This window comes from Lemur catta, chromosome 1 (assembly GCF_020740605.2).
Source record: "Lemur catta isolate mLemCat1 chromosome 1, mLemCat1.pri, whole genome shotgun sequence".
NCBI lineage: Eukaryota > Metazoa > Chordata > Mammalia > Primates > Lemuridae > Lemur > Lemur catta.
Window position 1 is genome coordinate 93,757,174 of NC_059128.1, and position 13,966 is coordinate 93,771,139.

The following is a 13,966-nucleotide window of genomic DNA, read 5'->3' on the forward strand; positions in this document are numbered from 1 at the left end:
AACTTAGAGGATACATAATTTACATGTTTTCTTGAAGTGTCTTGGAAACCACTTACAGGGGTTTTTTTTTGTACAGCATGCAAACAAATAGAAAAATATAAAATGACTGAGTAGCCAGATGATGAGAGTTTAGCAAATTGCACTTGAGTTGTATTCACTCACTGGTCTCCTCAGAAAGCTTATTCCTGGTATGTGATAGAGCATACTGATATTTGTCAAGGGCTTTGTGGTTCTTTGTGGTTGAAATTGATAAATAATAAGTTTTGAGCTACCATAGTAGGTAAAGGAGAGCTTGAACTTGTGAAGTACCAGAGCCCTAAACAACTTTCACGTGCTACCAGTCAGGCCCTGTTAAGTGCTTCCTCACTTCACTTCAGATTAGAATCACCTGGGAAACTTTTAAAATTACTAGTGCCCAGGTCCCACCCTTGACCAGTTAAGTCAAAGTCTCAGAATTTTGGGATGAGTATTTTTTTAAAGTTCCCCGGGTGTCTTAGTCCATTTTCTTCTGAATACCTGAGACTGGTAATTGATAATGAACAGAAATTTATTTAGCAAATGGTTCTGGAGGTTGGGAAGTCCTCGGACTCAAGGACATGGCACTGGCATCTGGTGATTCTAGGTGCATTATCCCGTGGCGGAAGAGCTTAAGGACAAGCGAGCACATGCAAGAGAGAAAGCATGAGGGATAACTAACCCACTCCTGCCAGGAGGACAATTCATTCTTGGGGGCTCTGCCCTCAGGACCCAATCACCTCGTAAAGGTCCCACCTCTTATTACTGTCACAATGGCAATTAAATTTCAACATGAGTTTTGGAAGAGACATTCAAATCATAGTACTGGGTAGTTCCTAAGTGCAGCCAGGGCTAAAATGCATTCTGGCTATTTCAGGTCTAGCCAGTTATATGTGGGGAACATTTATTAAAATGTATATAAAACACTTGCTAACCATATAAAGCAGATATGCCAGCTTTCCCTCCCCTGCCATCAAATAGGCAGGGTTTAGGGGTTGGGTTTTTTCTTTCTTTCTTTTTTTCTTTTTCCTCAGTCGAAAATTCTGAAGAAACAAGTGGAGGGAGATGGAAGAAGATATTTTAAAGAGGTCCCAGGGAAGGATGAGGGGGTGAGGGGTGGGAAGCATTGTTTATATGTATTAATATTTCAGAAAGTAGAAAATATGGCATGTTCTCAATCTATCTAAATTATGTAACTTTGCAGGATGTGATCCATTTGTGTCAGAAGAATGAGGCATATAATACGTTGCATTTAACATGTGTGGGAATTCTTTGCTGAGTAATTAGCATTCCTTTCTTCAGCTTGTATTCAGAGGAAACATACCATTCACACCCTCTCTGTGTTCACATTTTCCAGTGCGTTGGAGAGCTTTTTTTCAATAGAAATCTTTGTCCTCTTCCTAATAAGACTTGGATTATATTTGAATAAATTACATTTGAAGAAATTTAGCATGTCTTTCTTGTTTTTCTGGCAGGAATTGATTTTAAAATCAGAACAATAGAACTAGATGGAAAGAAAATTAAGCTTCAGATATGGTAAGTAAAAAAAAAACACACACACAGAGTTTCTACTTTAATTGGGAGTTGAAAGTGGGAATTAAAATGTGAATTGTGATAAGTTAGAGGCATCCTATGATAGCTAAAACGTCTTTTCTTTGTCAGAGCCAAGGGGAAATGGGTAAGTATTGAGCATCCTTCAAAGGTATCTCCACCAAGGTTGGGAAGATGAGGGATGGTACTAACTCTTGGAGCCAGAAGAGAGATGACAGCTCATTCCTCCAAAACTCTAATTTTGGGGAAGAGGAAACTAAATTCTAAAGAGTGCAAATTACTTCTTCATCGCAGTTGTTTCAGCTTTGAAATGAGGTAAGGCAAAGTGGTCAAGCAGTAGGATCCCAGAGCAGGAAGTACAAATGTAGGTTCTGGCAATGATGCCTCTAAATTGAGGACTTTGGGCCAGTTACTTCCCTTCTCAGGGTCTACTTTTCCTCATTTGTAAATTGGTTGTGTTGACAACATTGGAGTTTCCCTCCAGCTCTGATATTTTATAGTTTATTTGCATATTTCTTGTTGAATGGAAAAATGAAAACTATTGGACTAGGAAACAAGGGAGAAAAAAGTCATGTCTTAATTTGGGCCGCTCTGTGAGATATTAAAAAAAAACACCATTTTTCTCTTACATAGTCAGCACAACACTTCTGACGACAGATGTGGGGGCTTCCCCCCACTACCCACACCAAAAATTCTCCAGCACACACCAACTGGGTGTCCTATGGTTTAACTCAATTCTGACACTGCCTACCTGGAGATAGCGTCAGATCCCACAGGTTGAGGGCTGGGTCCCCCAAAACTATCTCTACTTCAGATGCCAATCTCAAGTACAGGATGAGTATTCCTTATCCAAAATGCTGGGGAACAGGAGAGTTTGGGGTTTTAGATTTTTACAGATTTTGGAATATTTGCATATACACAATGAGATATCTTGGGGATGCAACCCAGGTCTAAACATGAAATTCATTTATGTTTCATAGACACCTAATACAAATAGCCTGAAGGTAATTTTATAAAATAGTTTTAGTAAAATATTTTTAATATTTTTCATAAACTGTGTCATATGCCTGAATTCTGACTGCAACCCATCACAGTCAGGTGTGGAATTTTCCACTTGTGTGTCACGTTGGCACTCAAAAAGTTGTAGATTTTGGACTTCAGATTTTTGGATTGGGGATGTTCAACCTGTAGTAGGTTGTAACCTATACGTGACCAACCAGCTATAAATAAGGGTTCCCATGACCCCCTTTCTTGGGTTCCATTAATTTGTTAGAGCATCTCATAGAACTCTGGGAAACACTTTACTTATGTTTACTTATTCATTATAAAGGATATTACAATGGATACAGATGAACAGTCAGATGGAAGAGATGCACAGGGCAAGCCATGTGGGAAGGGGTGCAGACCTTCCATGTGGGAGGGGCGCCCCACACTCCAAGCACCTCCATGCTATCTGGAAGCTTTCTGAGCCTAGTCCTTTTGGGCTTTGTTTTGTTTTGGTTTTTCGAGACAGGGTCTTACTCTGTCATCCTGGCTAGAGTGCAATGGGGTCATCATAGCTCACTGCAGCCTCAAACTCCTGAGCTCAAGTGATCCTCCTGCCTCAGCCTGGAGTAGCTGGGACTACAGGCGTGCACCACCATACCCCACTAATTTCTACTAATTTTTCTATTTTTAGTGAGATGGGGTTGTGCTCTTGCTCAGGCTGGTCTGGAACTTTTGGCCTCAAGCAATCCTGCCTCGGCCTCCCAGCATGCTAGGATTACAGGCATGAACCACTTCATCTAACCCCTTTGGGGGTTTTATAGAGGCTTTATTATGTTGGCATGATAGATTATATTATTAGCCATTGGTAATCAACTCAACCTTCAGCTCCTCTCCCTTACTCAGAGATTAGGTGGTCAAACTGAAGTTTCAACCCTCTAATCACTTGGTTGGTTCTCCTGGCAACCAGTGTCCCATCCTGATACTAATCAGGAGCCTCAGGCACCAGATATCTTGTTAGCATACAAAAAGAAACTTATCACTTTGGACATTCCAAGTATTTTAGGAGCTGTGTGCCAAGAACTAGAGACAGAGACCAAATGTATATTTCTTATTATGTTACACTGTCACAGCAACTATAACAAAAATACCATAGACTGGGTGTCTTAAACAATAAACGTTTCTCACAGTTCTGGAAGCTAGGAAGTCAAGATCAAGATGCCAGCAGATCCAATGTCTAGTGAGGGCTTCCTTCCTGGCTTGTAGACAGCTGTCTCACATGTGTCCTCATGTGACCCGGAGACAGATCACCTCTCTGGTGTCTTTTATAAAGGCACTAATCCCATTCATGAGGGCCCTCATGACCTAATTAGCTCCCAAAAGCTCCTTGTCCAAATACCATCACATTGAAGATTAGGCTTCAAGATAGGAATTTTGAAGGAACACAAACTGTCAGTCTGTAGCATGTCTCTCCCAACTTTCATTTTGAAATATGTAAGGCAAAGATCTTATGATAACCCAACTCTGTCTGGTAAATTCCTAAAGAATTTGTTAAACTACGATGGATAAATATGGTTCTTCCAAAATTGCTAGGTTGAATATTTTTGACTTGAACTCAGCAGTTCTTCTTAGATTTTTTTTAACCTCCTAGAAGTGGCTTAATTTCTTTCAGTACAGTGGCTTGCTTGGAGCCATGTAGATCTGGAACCTTGAGGAAGGTTTTTGGTGATGTTTGCTGATCTAATATGTAAAGATGACAGCAGTAAACAAAGCTTAGAGGCCGGAGCACGGTGGCTCACGCCTGTAATCCTAGCACTCTTGGGAGGCTGAGGTGGGTGGATCATTTGACCTCAGGAGTTCGAGACCAGCCTGAGCAAGAGCGAGACCCCATCTCTACTAAAAATAAATAGAAAGAAATTAGCCGGACAACTTAAAAATATATAGAAAAAATTAGCCAGGCATGGTGACACATGCCTGTAGTCCCAGCTACTCGGGAGGCTGAGGCAGGAGGATTGCTTAAGCCCAAGAGTTTGAGGTTGCTGTGAGCTAGGCTGACGCCACTGCAGTCTAGCCCGGGCAACAGAGTGTGAGACTCTGTCTCAAAAAACAAAAACAAACAAACAAACAAAAAAACAAAGCTTAGAATTTGGAGCAGCATAAACTAAGAAGGAGGCAGGGATAAGTAGTAAAGTAATATAATATCAGCCTTTTCCTTAGGATCTTTGTCTTCTTTGAATCTCAGGATTGGGATAGAATGAGAATATTACGTTGAAATCCCCCAGCCCTTCCTAGGAGGAAACTAGGACTTAGAGTGCTTACGTCCATCTGAGGGCATATATCTGGGTTAGTGATAAAGCCAGGACAACTACCCAAATCCTCTGGAACATGGTGGTCAGCTTCAAAGGGTTCCCAGTATACTTCACTGGAGAATACTGTGAAGGTTAACACGGGCCACCCTTTTCATCTGTTGGCATTTAGGAAGAAGCCAAATATTTTAAAGATTATTAAAAAACATTTTATTAATACGAGGGAAACAAAGAGAATTTTTGACTCTGTGCTAACAGTCTTGATCATAGCAATAAGGAGGGTTTCTAGGAACCTGTAGGTGATCATAGCTCATTAGAACTTAATGTAGTTCATGGCCCTGTCTATTCATCATTACTCTTAGCAGCAAAATTGTCTCCATTCAGTCCTCACAGCCCACATTTAGTGTGGTAGGATTTCTCCTCCATCCTCACTGCAAAGCTGGTTCTAGATTACTGGTGTGTCTGAGTCAAGAAAATATGGTTAGTTTGCCCAAAGGTGCTTAGTTTCCATGTTCCCCATGATTCATTTGCTGTGCACCAAACAAGTACCCCATATGTCTAATCCTGATCAGTGAGAGAATCACAGAATAAGATGGCTTTGTGTGAGGCCTGGCCATGCACTGGGCAGCTGAGACCTAGGATGATTGTCTCCTTCAAGAGTATGAGCTGTTTAGGGGCAGAGCTGGGGATACAGCCCCTCTGAACCTGTTCCCTTGTCTGCAGAACGAGAACAATGGTAACACCACCCATCCTCCCAACACATATACACACACGTACTGAGCTGTGGTGGGCATCATGTGAGTGCAGTGTGAAAGTGTTTTGTAAGATATACATAAATGATAAGGTATTTATTGTTTTTAATTTATTGTATTTCCCTTGGGCCTTCATCTTTTGTTAGGATTTAGTATGTACTAGATTTCTAATATTTTTCCATAAATGCCTCTTTCCCTCCTGCAATTAAATTGTACAATTTGGTTTGTCATAGTAGCGCAGAGAGTGAGTTAATTCTGGCTGTGTGTTGCAAAGTTAAGAACATTGATTTTCCCAAATATCAAGGAAATTCAACTTCCTTTATAGGATTGTTTCTATAAGTGTAATTAGAAACTTTTGTATACAATGTTATGCCATCAGCTAAAAAGCAATATATGAAAGTTTATGTAATTTTGAGGTGTTGTTCATATTTAAAAGTCTTTGGAAACATTGTCAAGAATTATGCGTTGAACTCCAGGTTCCCATGAAATCATGGGCTCCATAACTGAAGAAGTTCTTGAGGAGATCCATTTTATTGTGCTCTGCTGAGCAGAATGTACACAGTAGCAAGTCCAGCTCAACCGCTTGCTTTGTACGGAAATCAGACGTTCAGTCAAGAAAGCAAAATGCCTTAATCACTAAGCACTCATCAAAAGGATCATAGCTTACCTCTGGGAGTCCAAGAATTTAGAACTATTCTCTATTCTCTCCCACATATGGTTGACTAATACAACACGCCAGTTTCTAGCAGGGCTCATGTATTTTCCCCTTGCTGCTTTTATCGTTAAGATCCAAGTTTTTCACCCAAGTCATTGTGAGCTCCTGACAGGCTCCCGTGGCCACCACCGCCTCCAGCTCTCAGGTGTGCACTGGGCTCCCTTTGTGTCTTGTTCTCCTTCCCTGCAACCCCTGCGCTGTGAGCAGACCAGAATTATATCTCCTCTCACTGAAGGTCTCTCCTCGGTGATGCTGGTGATGACGGTTAAAACCACTCTCCTTTGTTTCAAATTTTAGGGACACAGCGGGTCAAGAAAGATTCCGAACAATCACGACAGCATACTATAGAGGAGCCATGGTGAGTGTGTTTGAGGGTTTTGTAACTCTTCAAGTGGAAATAAAACATGCATATTTATTTGCCAAGATTATAGGATTCAAGCTGGAGTCTAGTACAATGGGGGAAAATACATTTTTTGAGGTGAAAACAAAACATTTACAGGGGTTTTTGGTTATGTTTTGTTTCTAATAGCTGTATGCTTTGCCATTGGTCTTCATAATAATAATCAGGTAATTAGCTTTAAATGTTCTAGAACTGCTCTGTACATTTAGGTGATTGTATATTCTTATGATTTTTCCTTTATTAATACCTTACAGCAGTCTTAGCAAACCACAAGCCCTGTGACTAAGTAGTCGTTTCTTGCACTCTCTTCCTTCGGCCCCCCCCTGCCATCAGCGTCCCTTAGCTCCCACCACTTCCGCAACATCCACTGCTTGTGCTCATCTCTCTGGAGTCTCCTTGACCAGTATTCTGCCGCTGGCTAGAAAGTAGCCGAATGGTCTGTGACACTTCGAGGCTTAGAACCTAGTGAATCTTGACTCTATCAAGTCCTTGTTTGCTACTTCTGGCCTTATCCTGGTTATCGTAACTTCATTACTTGGTTATTTTCCATCCTAAGAGGCTTCATCTATTCAATGCATTTATATTGCTTGTTGGCTCTGGGCAGGTCCTGTGTGGTGCTGGGAGTACAGTGGTGAATAAGGCAGCCTGGAAGCAGAGCTGTGCTGAACCATGCCGGAAACGCCAGGCCCACACCAGGGCTGTATCTCTGGCCTTTAGGCCTAAGCCAAGCACAGGTTGGAGCCTTGGGTTATGATGAAACCCAGTATGCTCAGAGAGTCTTTGAAGGTTGAACAATTGAGATTATGAAGCCTAACCTGGTATATTGTAGGGTACCAGCTGCCATCATACCCAACTCATTGCTTAAAAGACTTGTACTGCTGGGAGTGGTGCTAGGGTGGCAGAGCTGAAGGGGTGATAGCTGTCCTTTGCCTCCAGGAAGATATAACTCATCCCCACAAAACAATTAAGGATTTTTTAAAGGTATACCACTAACTATTTTATTTGTACAGGTTCACCACACTCCACCCTACAATACTTTTAAGATTGTGAAAGATCATTCATTTTAATAAAGATAGTTGCCAGCTGCTATTTCCTTAGATTGGAATCAAAGGAAAGGGACTTACTGTATGTGCCAGGAAGACATTTGTTTGTTTGTTTCCCCCAGGAAAGATTTTAGGGATAAAAAGAACATTATAACAGGGATGACTTGGAATTGTTTACAGGTAATTCTGAGTAGCGGCATCTTAGACACACAAGCCTTTCTATTGACCAGTTCTTTTATATTCTGGGAGTGCTGTGTTGGCACCATTTGCACGTTCATTTTCACTAGATGGTGCGCAGGAACACTTGGAATGTGGGATTAAATGTTTCAGTTGCACTTAGATGTCTAGCTCCGGTTCGTGGTATGAAGAAAAAGGGCATTGGAATGTGTTATTTAATTTAGAGTTGAGGATTGTCTGTTTTATCTACTACTAGTCTTTCTTCACATTAGTTCAGATAATTAGAAATTGTTGCCATTCTATATAGCATTGTCTTTTCCATTTTGAAGCTAGAGATTTTTGTCTCTTCTGTTCTGCTATATACACTGCCAGTGTCTGACACATAGTAGATGCTCAGTAAGTACTTGCTGAAAGGGTGAATCAGTGGAAAATTTCAGACCTAGAAACAGTCTTAGATAAATCTTCAGGAAATCCTGCTCTGCTTGAGTCCTGGATCTCTCAGGTCATCTATTCCAGTGGGGTGTGGGGCCATCCTGTTCCCGTTGGAGTGTACCATTTTCACCAAGTGGTGTTATGGCAGGTTTAGTTTGATTGGTTCAGGCATGCACCATGTCGACAAGCACTGTACTGGAGTCTCCACTGTGGCACAATTTTTTGGTCTATTTCAGAACTTCAGCAACAGTCACAGGCACAGCAGTAATCCTAATGAACAATCAGGCTTTGGGGAAAAAAAGGACTTTATCATTACATTATCAGCCTTTCTGATAGACCAACACCATCTTCTGAATTCTTAGGAAGCTATTCTTATTGTGGGTACACACTAGATACATAAGTGTTTTCTAAAATTCTCTTTTTTATCATTACTAATATTTTAATTGATACATAATTGTACATATTTATGAGGTACAGTGTAATATTTTGATGTGTATACAGTGTGTAATGATCAAATCAGAGTATTAGCATAACCATCACCTCAAACATTTCTCATTTTTTTGTGTTAAGAACATTCAAAATTCTTTCTTCTAGCTATTTGAAAATATACAATACATTGTTGTTAACTACAGTCATCCTAGAGTACTATAGAACACTAGACCTTACTCCTTCTATCTAGCTGTACTTTTGTATCCATTAACCAGCCTCTGGCTAGCCCTATCTCACCCCTCCCCCTTCCAGCCTCTAGTAACCACCATTCTACTCTCTGCTTCTATGAGATCCACTTTTTTAGCTTCTACATGAGTGAGAACATGTGGTATTTATCTTTCTGTGCCAGGCTTATTTCACTTAACATAATGTCCTCCAAGCTCATCCATATTGCCACATATGACAGAATTTTGTTCCTAAAAAATTGCTAAATAGCAGATATATAAAGTTTTAACTGATATACTTGTATTTCCAACTGATTCATAATATCACTTAGCTTACAAACATAAGCAGTAGTCAGATGATTTCTACTACTGAAACCAAAAAAAGATATAAATTAATAATAGCTGTCATTTACTGAATCTAAATTATGTCTTGTGTTCTAGGTTACATAGTTTAAAAATAATATCTCAGTAGATCTTCGAAATGAGCCAGCATAGAAGAGGTATTGTCCTCAGTTTACAAATGAGGAAATGGAAATTAAGAGGAATAAAATAATGTCCCCAGGGTATTTCAGTTAATACATGTTGGAGCCCAAGCTAGACCTGTACTCTTAACACCACACTGTGTTCACACTTTCTGTGCTAACCAAATGAAGTGAAATTTAATGATGACGTGGCATGTAAGTGATCAAGGTTGTTCATACAACCCAAAGGATGGTAGCACTATGGCAGTTATTTGGTCAGTTTTAATAATATAGGCAGCCAAACACTTTGAATCAAGAATTATTCAGGCCGGGCGTGGTGGCTCATGCCTGTAATCCTAGCACTGTGGGAGGCCGAGGCGGGTGGATCGCTCGAGGTCAGGAGTTCGAGACCAACCTGAGCAAGAGCGAGACCCCATCTCTACTAAAAAATAGAAAGAAATGATCTGGCCAGCTAAAAATATATATAGAAAAAAAAATTAGCTGAGCATGGTGGCACATGTCTGTAGTCCCAGCTACTCGGGCGGGAGGCTGAGGCAGAAGGATCGCTTGAGCCCAGGAGTTTGAGGTTGCTGTGAGCTAGGCTGATGCTGCGGCACTCACTCTAGCCCGGGCAACAGAGCAACACTCGGTCTCAAAATAAATAAATAAATAAATAAAATTAAAAAAAAAAAAAAAAAAAGAATTGTTCAGAATTCACCTTGATTTTTTTTATTGTGGTAAAGTATACATAACATATAATTTGCCAGTGTAACCATTTTTAGGTTGTATAGTTCTCCATTTTGATTTTTTAAAAATAAAATTATTTATAATGAGACAATTATAAAATCTCCTTTAGAATGTGCACTCAAAGTAAAGCATTTGCATTTGAGGCAGGGAGGAGGGAGGATAGAGGAGAATATTGTTTGTTATTTAAACAATAAGATATTTTTTTCTGGTTGCAAAAAGGATACAGATAGTATAAACATGTTCGAAAATCCCAGGAAATCACCCAAAATCCCACCAGTCTGAGAGAGATACGTTCTGTTAATATTTTATTTCCTGAATTCTTTTGTCTGATATATGTGTGTTTTATATGTTTTATATTTATTTACATTTATATTTTACATTTACTTACAAAGTTGGAAGCCACACCTTGAAGGACTTTGCCTGCCATACTAAGGAATTTTTAATTTAATTTTGAGGGCATTGGAGAGATACTAAAGGATTTTGAGCAATGAAGTGATAGCATTGGTGCCTCTATGGAAAGTGGATTAGAAGAGGTTAAGACAATATTTGATATCATAACAAAGTGACTATGATCAATAATAAGTTAGGGTATACCTTAAAATAACTAAAAGAGTAGAATTAGAATATCCTAACACAAAGAAATGATAAATGCCCAAGGTTATGGATAACCCCTCTCCCCAAAAAAGATGTTATGCTTATTTGAAAAAGTAAATAAATAAAAGGTAAATCATTTCACAGCACTCATCTGCTCAAAAAGTAAATAAATAAGAGTTTAAGAATGAAAGCAGAGAAACCAATTAAAGGCTATGACAGTAATCTAGGTAAAGAATAATTGATGAAAATCTGAATAAGGCCATGTGTGTGTTGGGGGAAGGGCCAGATTGTGGAAATACTGAGGTTGTTGGGGCTACAGGATTTAGTGAGCAGTTGTCTGTGGAGGGGAAGATAAGGTTGTATTGTTATTCACCAAAATGATCATAGAAGGAAAAATAGAAGATTCAGAGGAGACAAGACAATCTCATGTTTTGCTTAGTTGAGTGTGCAGTGACTACAGGGGATATCTGGCAGCCAATGTCCAGACAGAGGTCTCCAAGGCACATCTGGCCTCTGCCTACCTATTTGGCCTCATCTCATGCCCTTCTCCCATTAGGTCTGTGCGCCCTTGCCATGCAAACTTGCTTTCACTGAGTCCAGTGGGCTCTGGACCTTCAGTGTCAGCAAGATATTCATAATGTTTCTGCTATTTGCCAGGCACCGTGGTCTTCCCCTCTTTACTCCAGCCCCCACCCCTTTGGCTAGTTTGTCTACTCAGCCCTCAGATGTTGGCTTTAATGTCATTTTCTCAGGGAAGCCTTCCCTGACCACTTCAGCCTCTCAGCCAGATTAGATTACATCCCTAGGATATGTGCTCAGAACTCCCTGTGCTTCCTCATAGCAGTTGTCAAAATTTTAATTAATTGTATAGTTATTAGTTCATTGTCTATTTTCTCTGCTAGCCATCCACAAGAGGAAGGGACCTTGTCTAGCTTGTTCACTGCTGGTGGCACTAGTGTAGTATCAAGCACACAGTAGGTACTCACTAAATATTCGTTGAATTGATGGACAGGTGAGTGAGTACAGAAGTGTGGTCTGGGGATATAGATTCTGGAATAGTTAGCATACAGATATTAGTTGAAACATTTGGAAGGTAAATCTTTGAGAAATCCCAGATATGTAGTCTTAAAAAATATGACAACAATGCCTTTCATTAAACCAGTATGACAAATGCATTATATTTTAAGTGTCTGTGATTTACTTGAAGAGTGACATTTTGATCAGCCTATATAAAAAATAATTTTAAAGCAGTGTGGTCTCAATCTTAGTAGAGGAACAAGAAGCAAGACAGTTTCTACTTGGAATAAGCAAGTGTACAATGGAAGTGATTACCTCTTACTGTCAACGTTATCTCTGTTTTAACTTAAACACTCTTTCAGCCCCAATTGGTGCCGATTGTTATCATGTTAGGTCAGGTAGAAAGGGTGTATCACCTTTACAACAATCACTAATTCATTAAAGGTTAACAGTGAAAATGTTATCCGAGTTTTTATTTATTTACATGGTGAGACAATGGAAGAATTTATCTATTGATTTTTGTTTCTCTGTACTCTTCAAATTTATTATAAACTCCTTTTTGAAGACTAAAAAGGACAATAGGTTTCTAGAGGGCAGCAGTACACTGACTTTATATACTACAACTGTAAATATATACGGTACTAAATAAAGATCTTTTTTTCCTCTTACAGGGAATTATGCTGGTCTATGACATCACAAATGAAAAGTCCTTTGACAATATTAAAAACTGGATAAGAAACATCGAAGAGGTATGCACGGAAAGCCAAGGCTGCTACTCGGGCAGAGTCCCGCTGGGCCTGTGAAGGGCTCCTCTGTCTCTGAGGGCAGCTGGGCTGTGGCAGCAGGCTTGGGCGGCTACGCCCTGGCTCTGAGGAGCCCCACAAAGGCCTGGGGCTCTGTTGCTGCCGGCCTGACTACTGTGTGGGGCGCGGGAGGCGGCGGGGAGAGGAGGAGCAATTTCACAGAATGTTAAACTCAGGCCAGATCTGGGAAATAATCTCATCCAAATCCCCATTTTACACACCAGGGAACTAAGGCCAGAAAGAAGTGACTTGCCTGTGCTCATACAGCCTTTAAAAAAGAGAGCCAGGATTAAAACACGTGATTCGCAGGCTCTAGCTATTCCACCATGCTGTTTGCCTAGCAAAAATATATTTTTACTCTGGCAACTTTCTGCCCTTCTGACATTTTCTCCATCTTAGACATCTGAAATTTGTTTTAATTCCAGGATAATTGCTATTAAATTTTTTTTTTATGTCTTTGACATTTCAGACAGAAATCTGACTCTGGAATAATTTTGTACACATATATATTAACCCACATGAATTTATTTTTTAAATAGTTCAGAATCCAGCATACTTTCTCCATTGGGTCACTAAGTACCAAGTTTTTTTCCTTCTTTGAACCAAACAAACATTTGGAAGTTTTGTCGTTAGATAACCGTAAGTTTTATTTCTGTTTGTTCACGTGCAGAAAATGACATGAGAATGACTGTGGCCCCTCTGGGGAAAAAGGTTTGCACAGGCTCCGCGAAGGCTCTTATGCTGTGACTTTGCCCCTCCTCCCGTCTTCAAACTTTCTCTGGATCAAGCCCTGTGTGGAATGAAAGATTATTTGCCTAATTATTAAATTCACAGATGTGTTTCTGACAGATTAGGATTTGTCTATTGAATAACTCATTTTTCTCAGGCTGTTCTGATAGCATATTATTTTCTCCCTGCAGCATGCCTCTTCAGATGTTGAAAGAATGATCCTGGGTAACAAATGTGATATGAATGACAAAAGACAAGTGTCAAAAGAAAGAGGGGAGAAGGTAAATTTGAATTGAATGGATAAAGGTTGGAATTTGCTCACATTAAACATTTATTTTCTTAGTATTTAACTATCAATTTAGGTTTTAAACATATCTCTGCTTAAATCCTTTAAAATTGGATATCAGCAACAAAGAGGTAATCTATACTTGAATGGTGGGAATTAGTATTCCAGATCCAGCTCCTTATACTGTGTGGTCATGACTCATTCCTAAAGAATTTGCTAATGTTTTCTGGGAGATACAAATTGGTCCTTTCTAGGATTCCTGCAGCTTAGACTTCAGGTTGTTTCTTTCAGATTTGTGTGA

The 13,966-nt window shown here is 39.8% G+C and overlaps 1 protein-coding gene across 1 annotated transcript in view; it reads left to right on the plus strand.

Annotated features, from left to right (window-relative positions):
* The window catches only part of RAB8B (RAB8B, member RAS oncogene family), a 68,159-nt gene that overhangs the window by 47,022 nt on the left and 7,171 nt on the right, over window positions 1-13,966 (plus strand). The window contains exons 2-5 of the mRNA XM_045540722.1: window positions 1,491-1,551; window positions 6,621-6,681; window positions 12,519-12,596; window positions 13,571-13,660. Of these exons, the coding sequence (XP_045396678.1) occupies window positions 1,491-1,551; window positions 6,621-6,681; window positions 12,519-12,596; window positions 13,571-13,660 (290 nt within the window). The remainder of the gene's footprint in view (window positions 1-1,490; window positions 1,552-6,620; window positions 6,682-12,518; window positions 12,597-13,570; window positions 13,661-13,966) is intronic.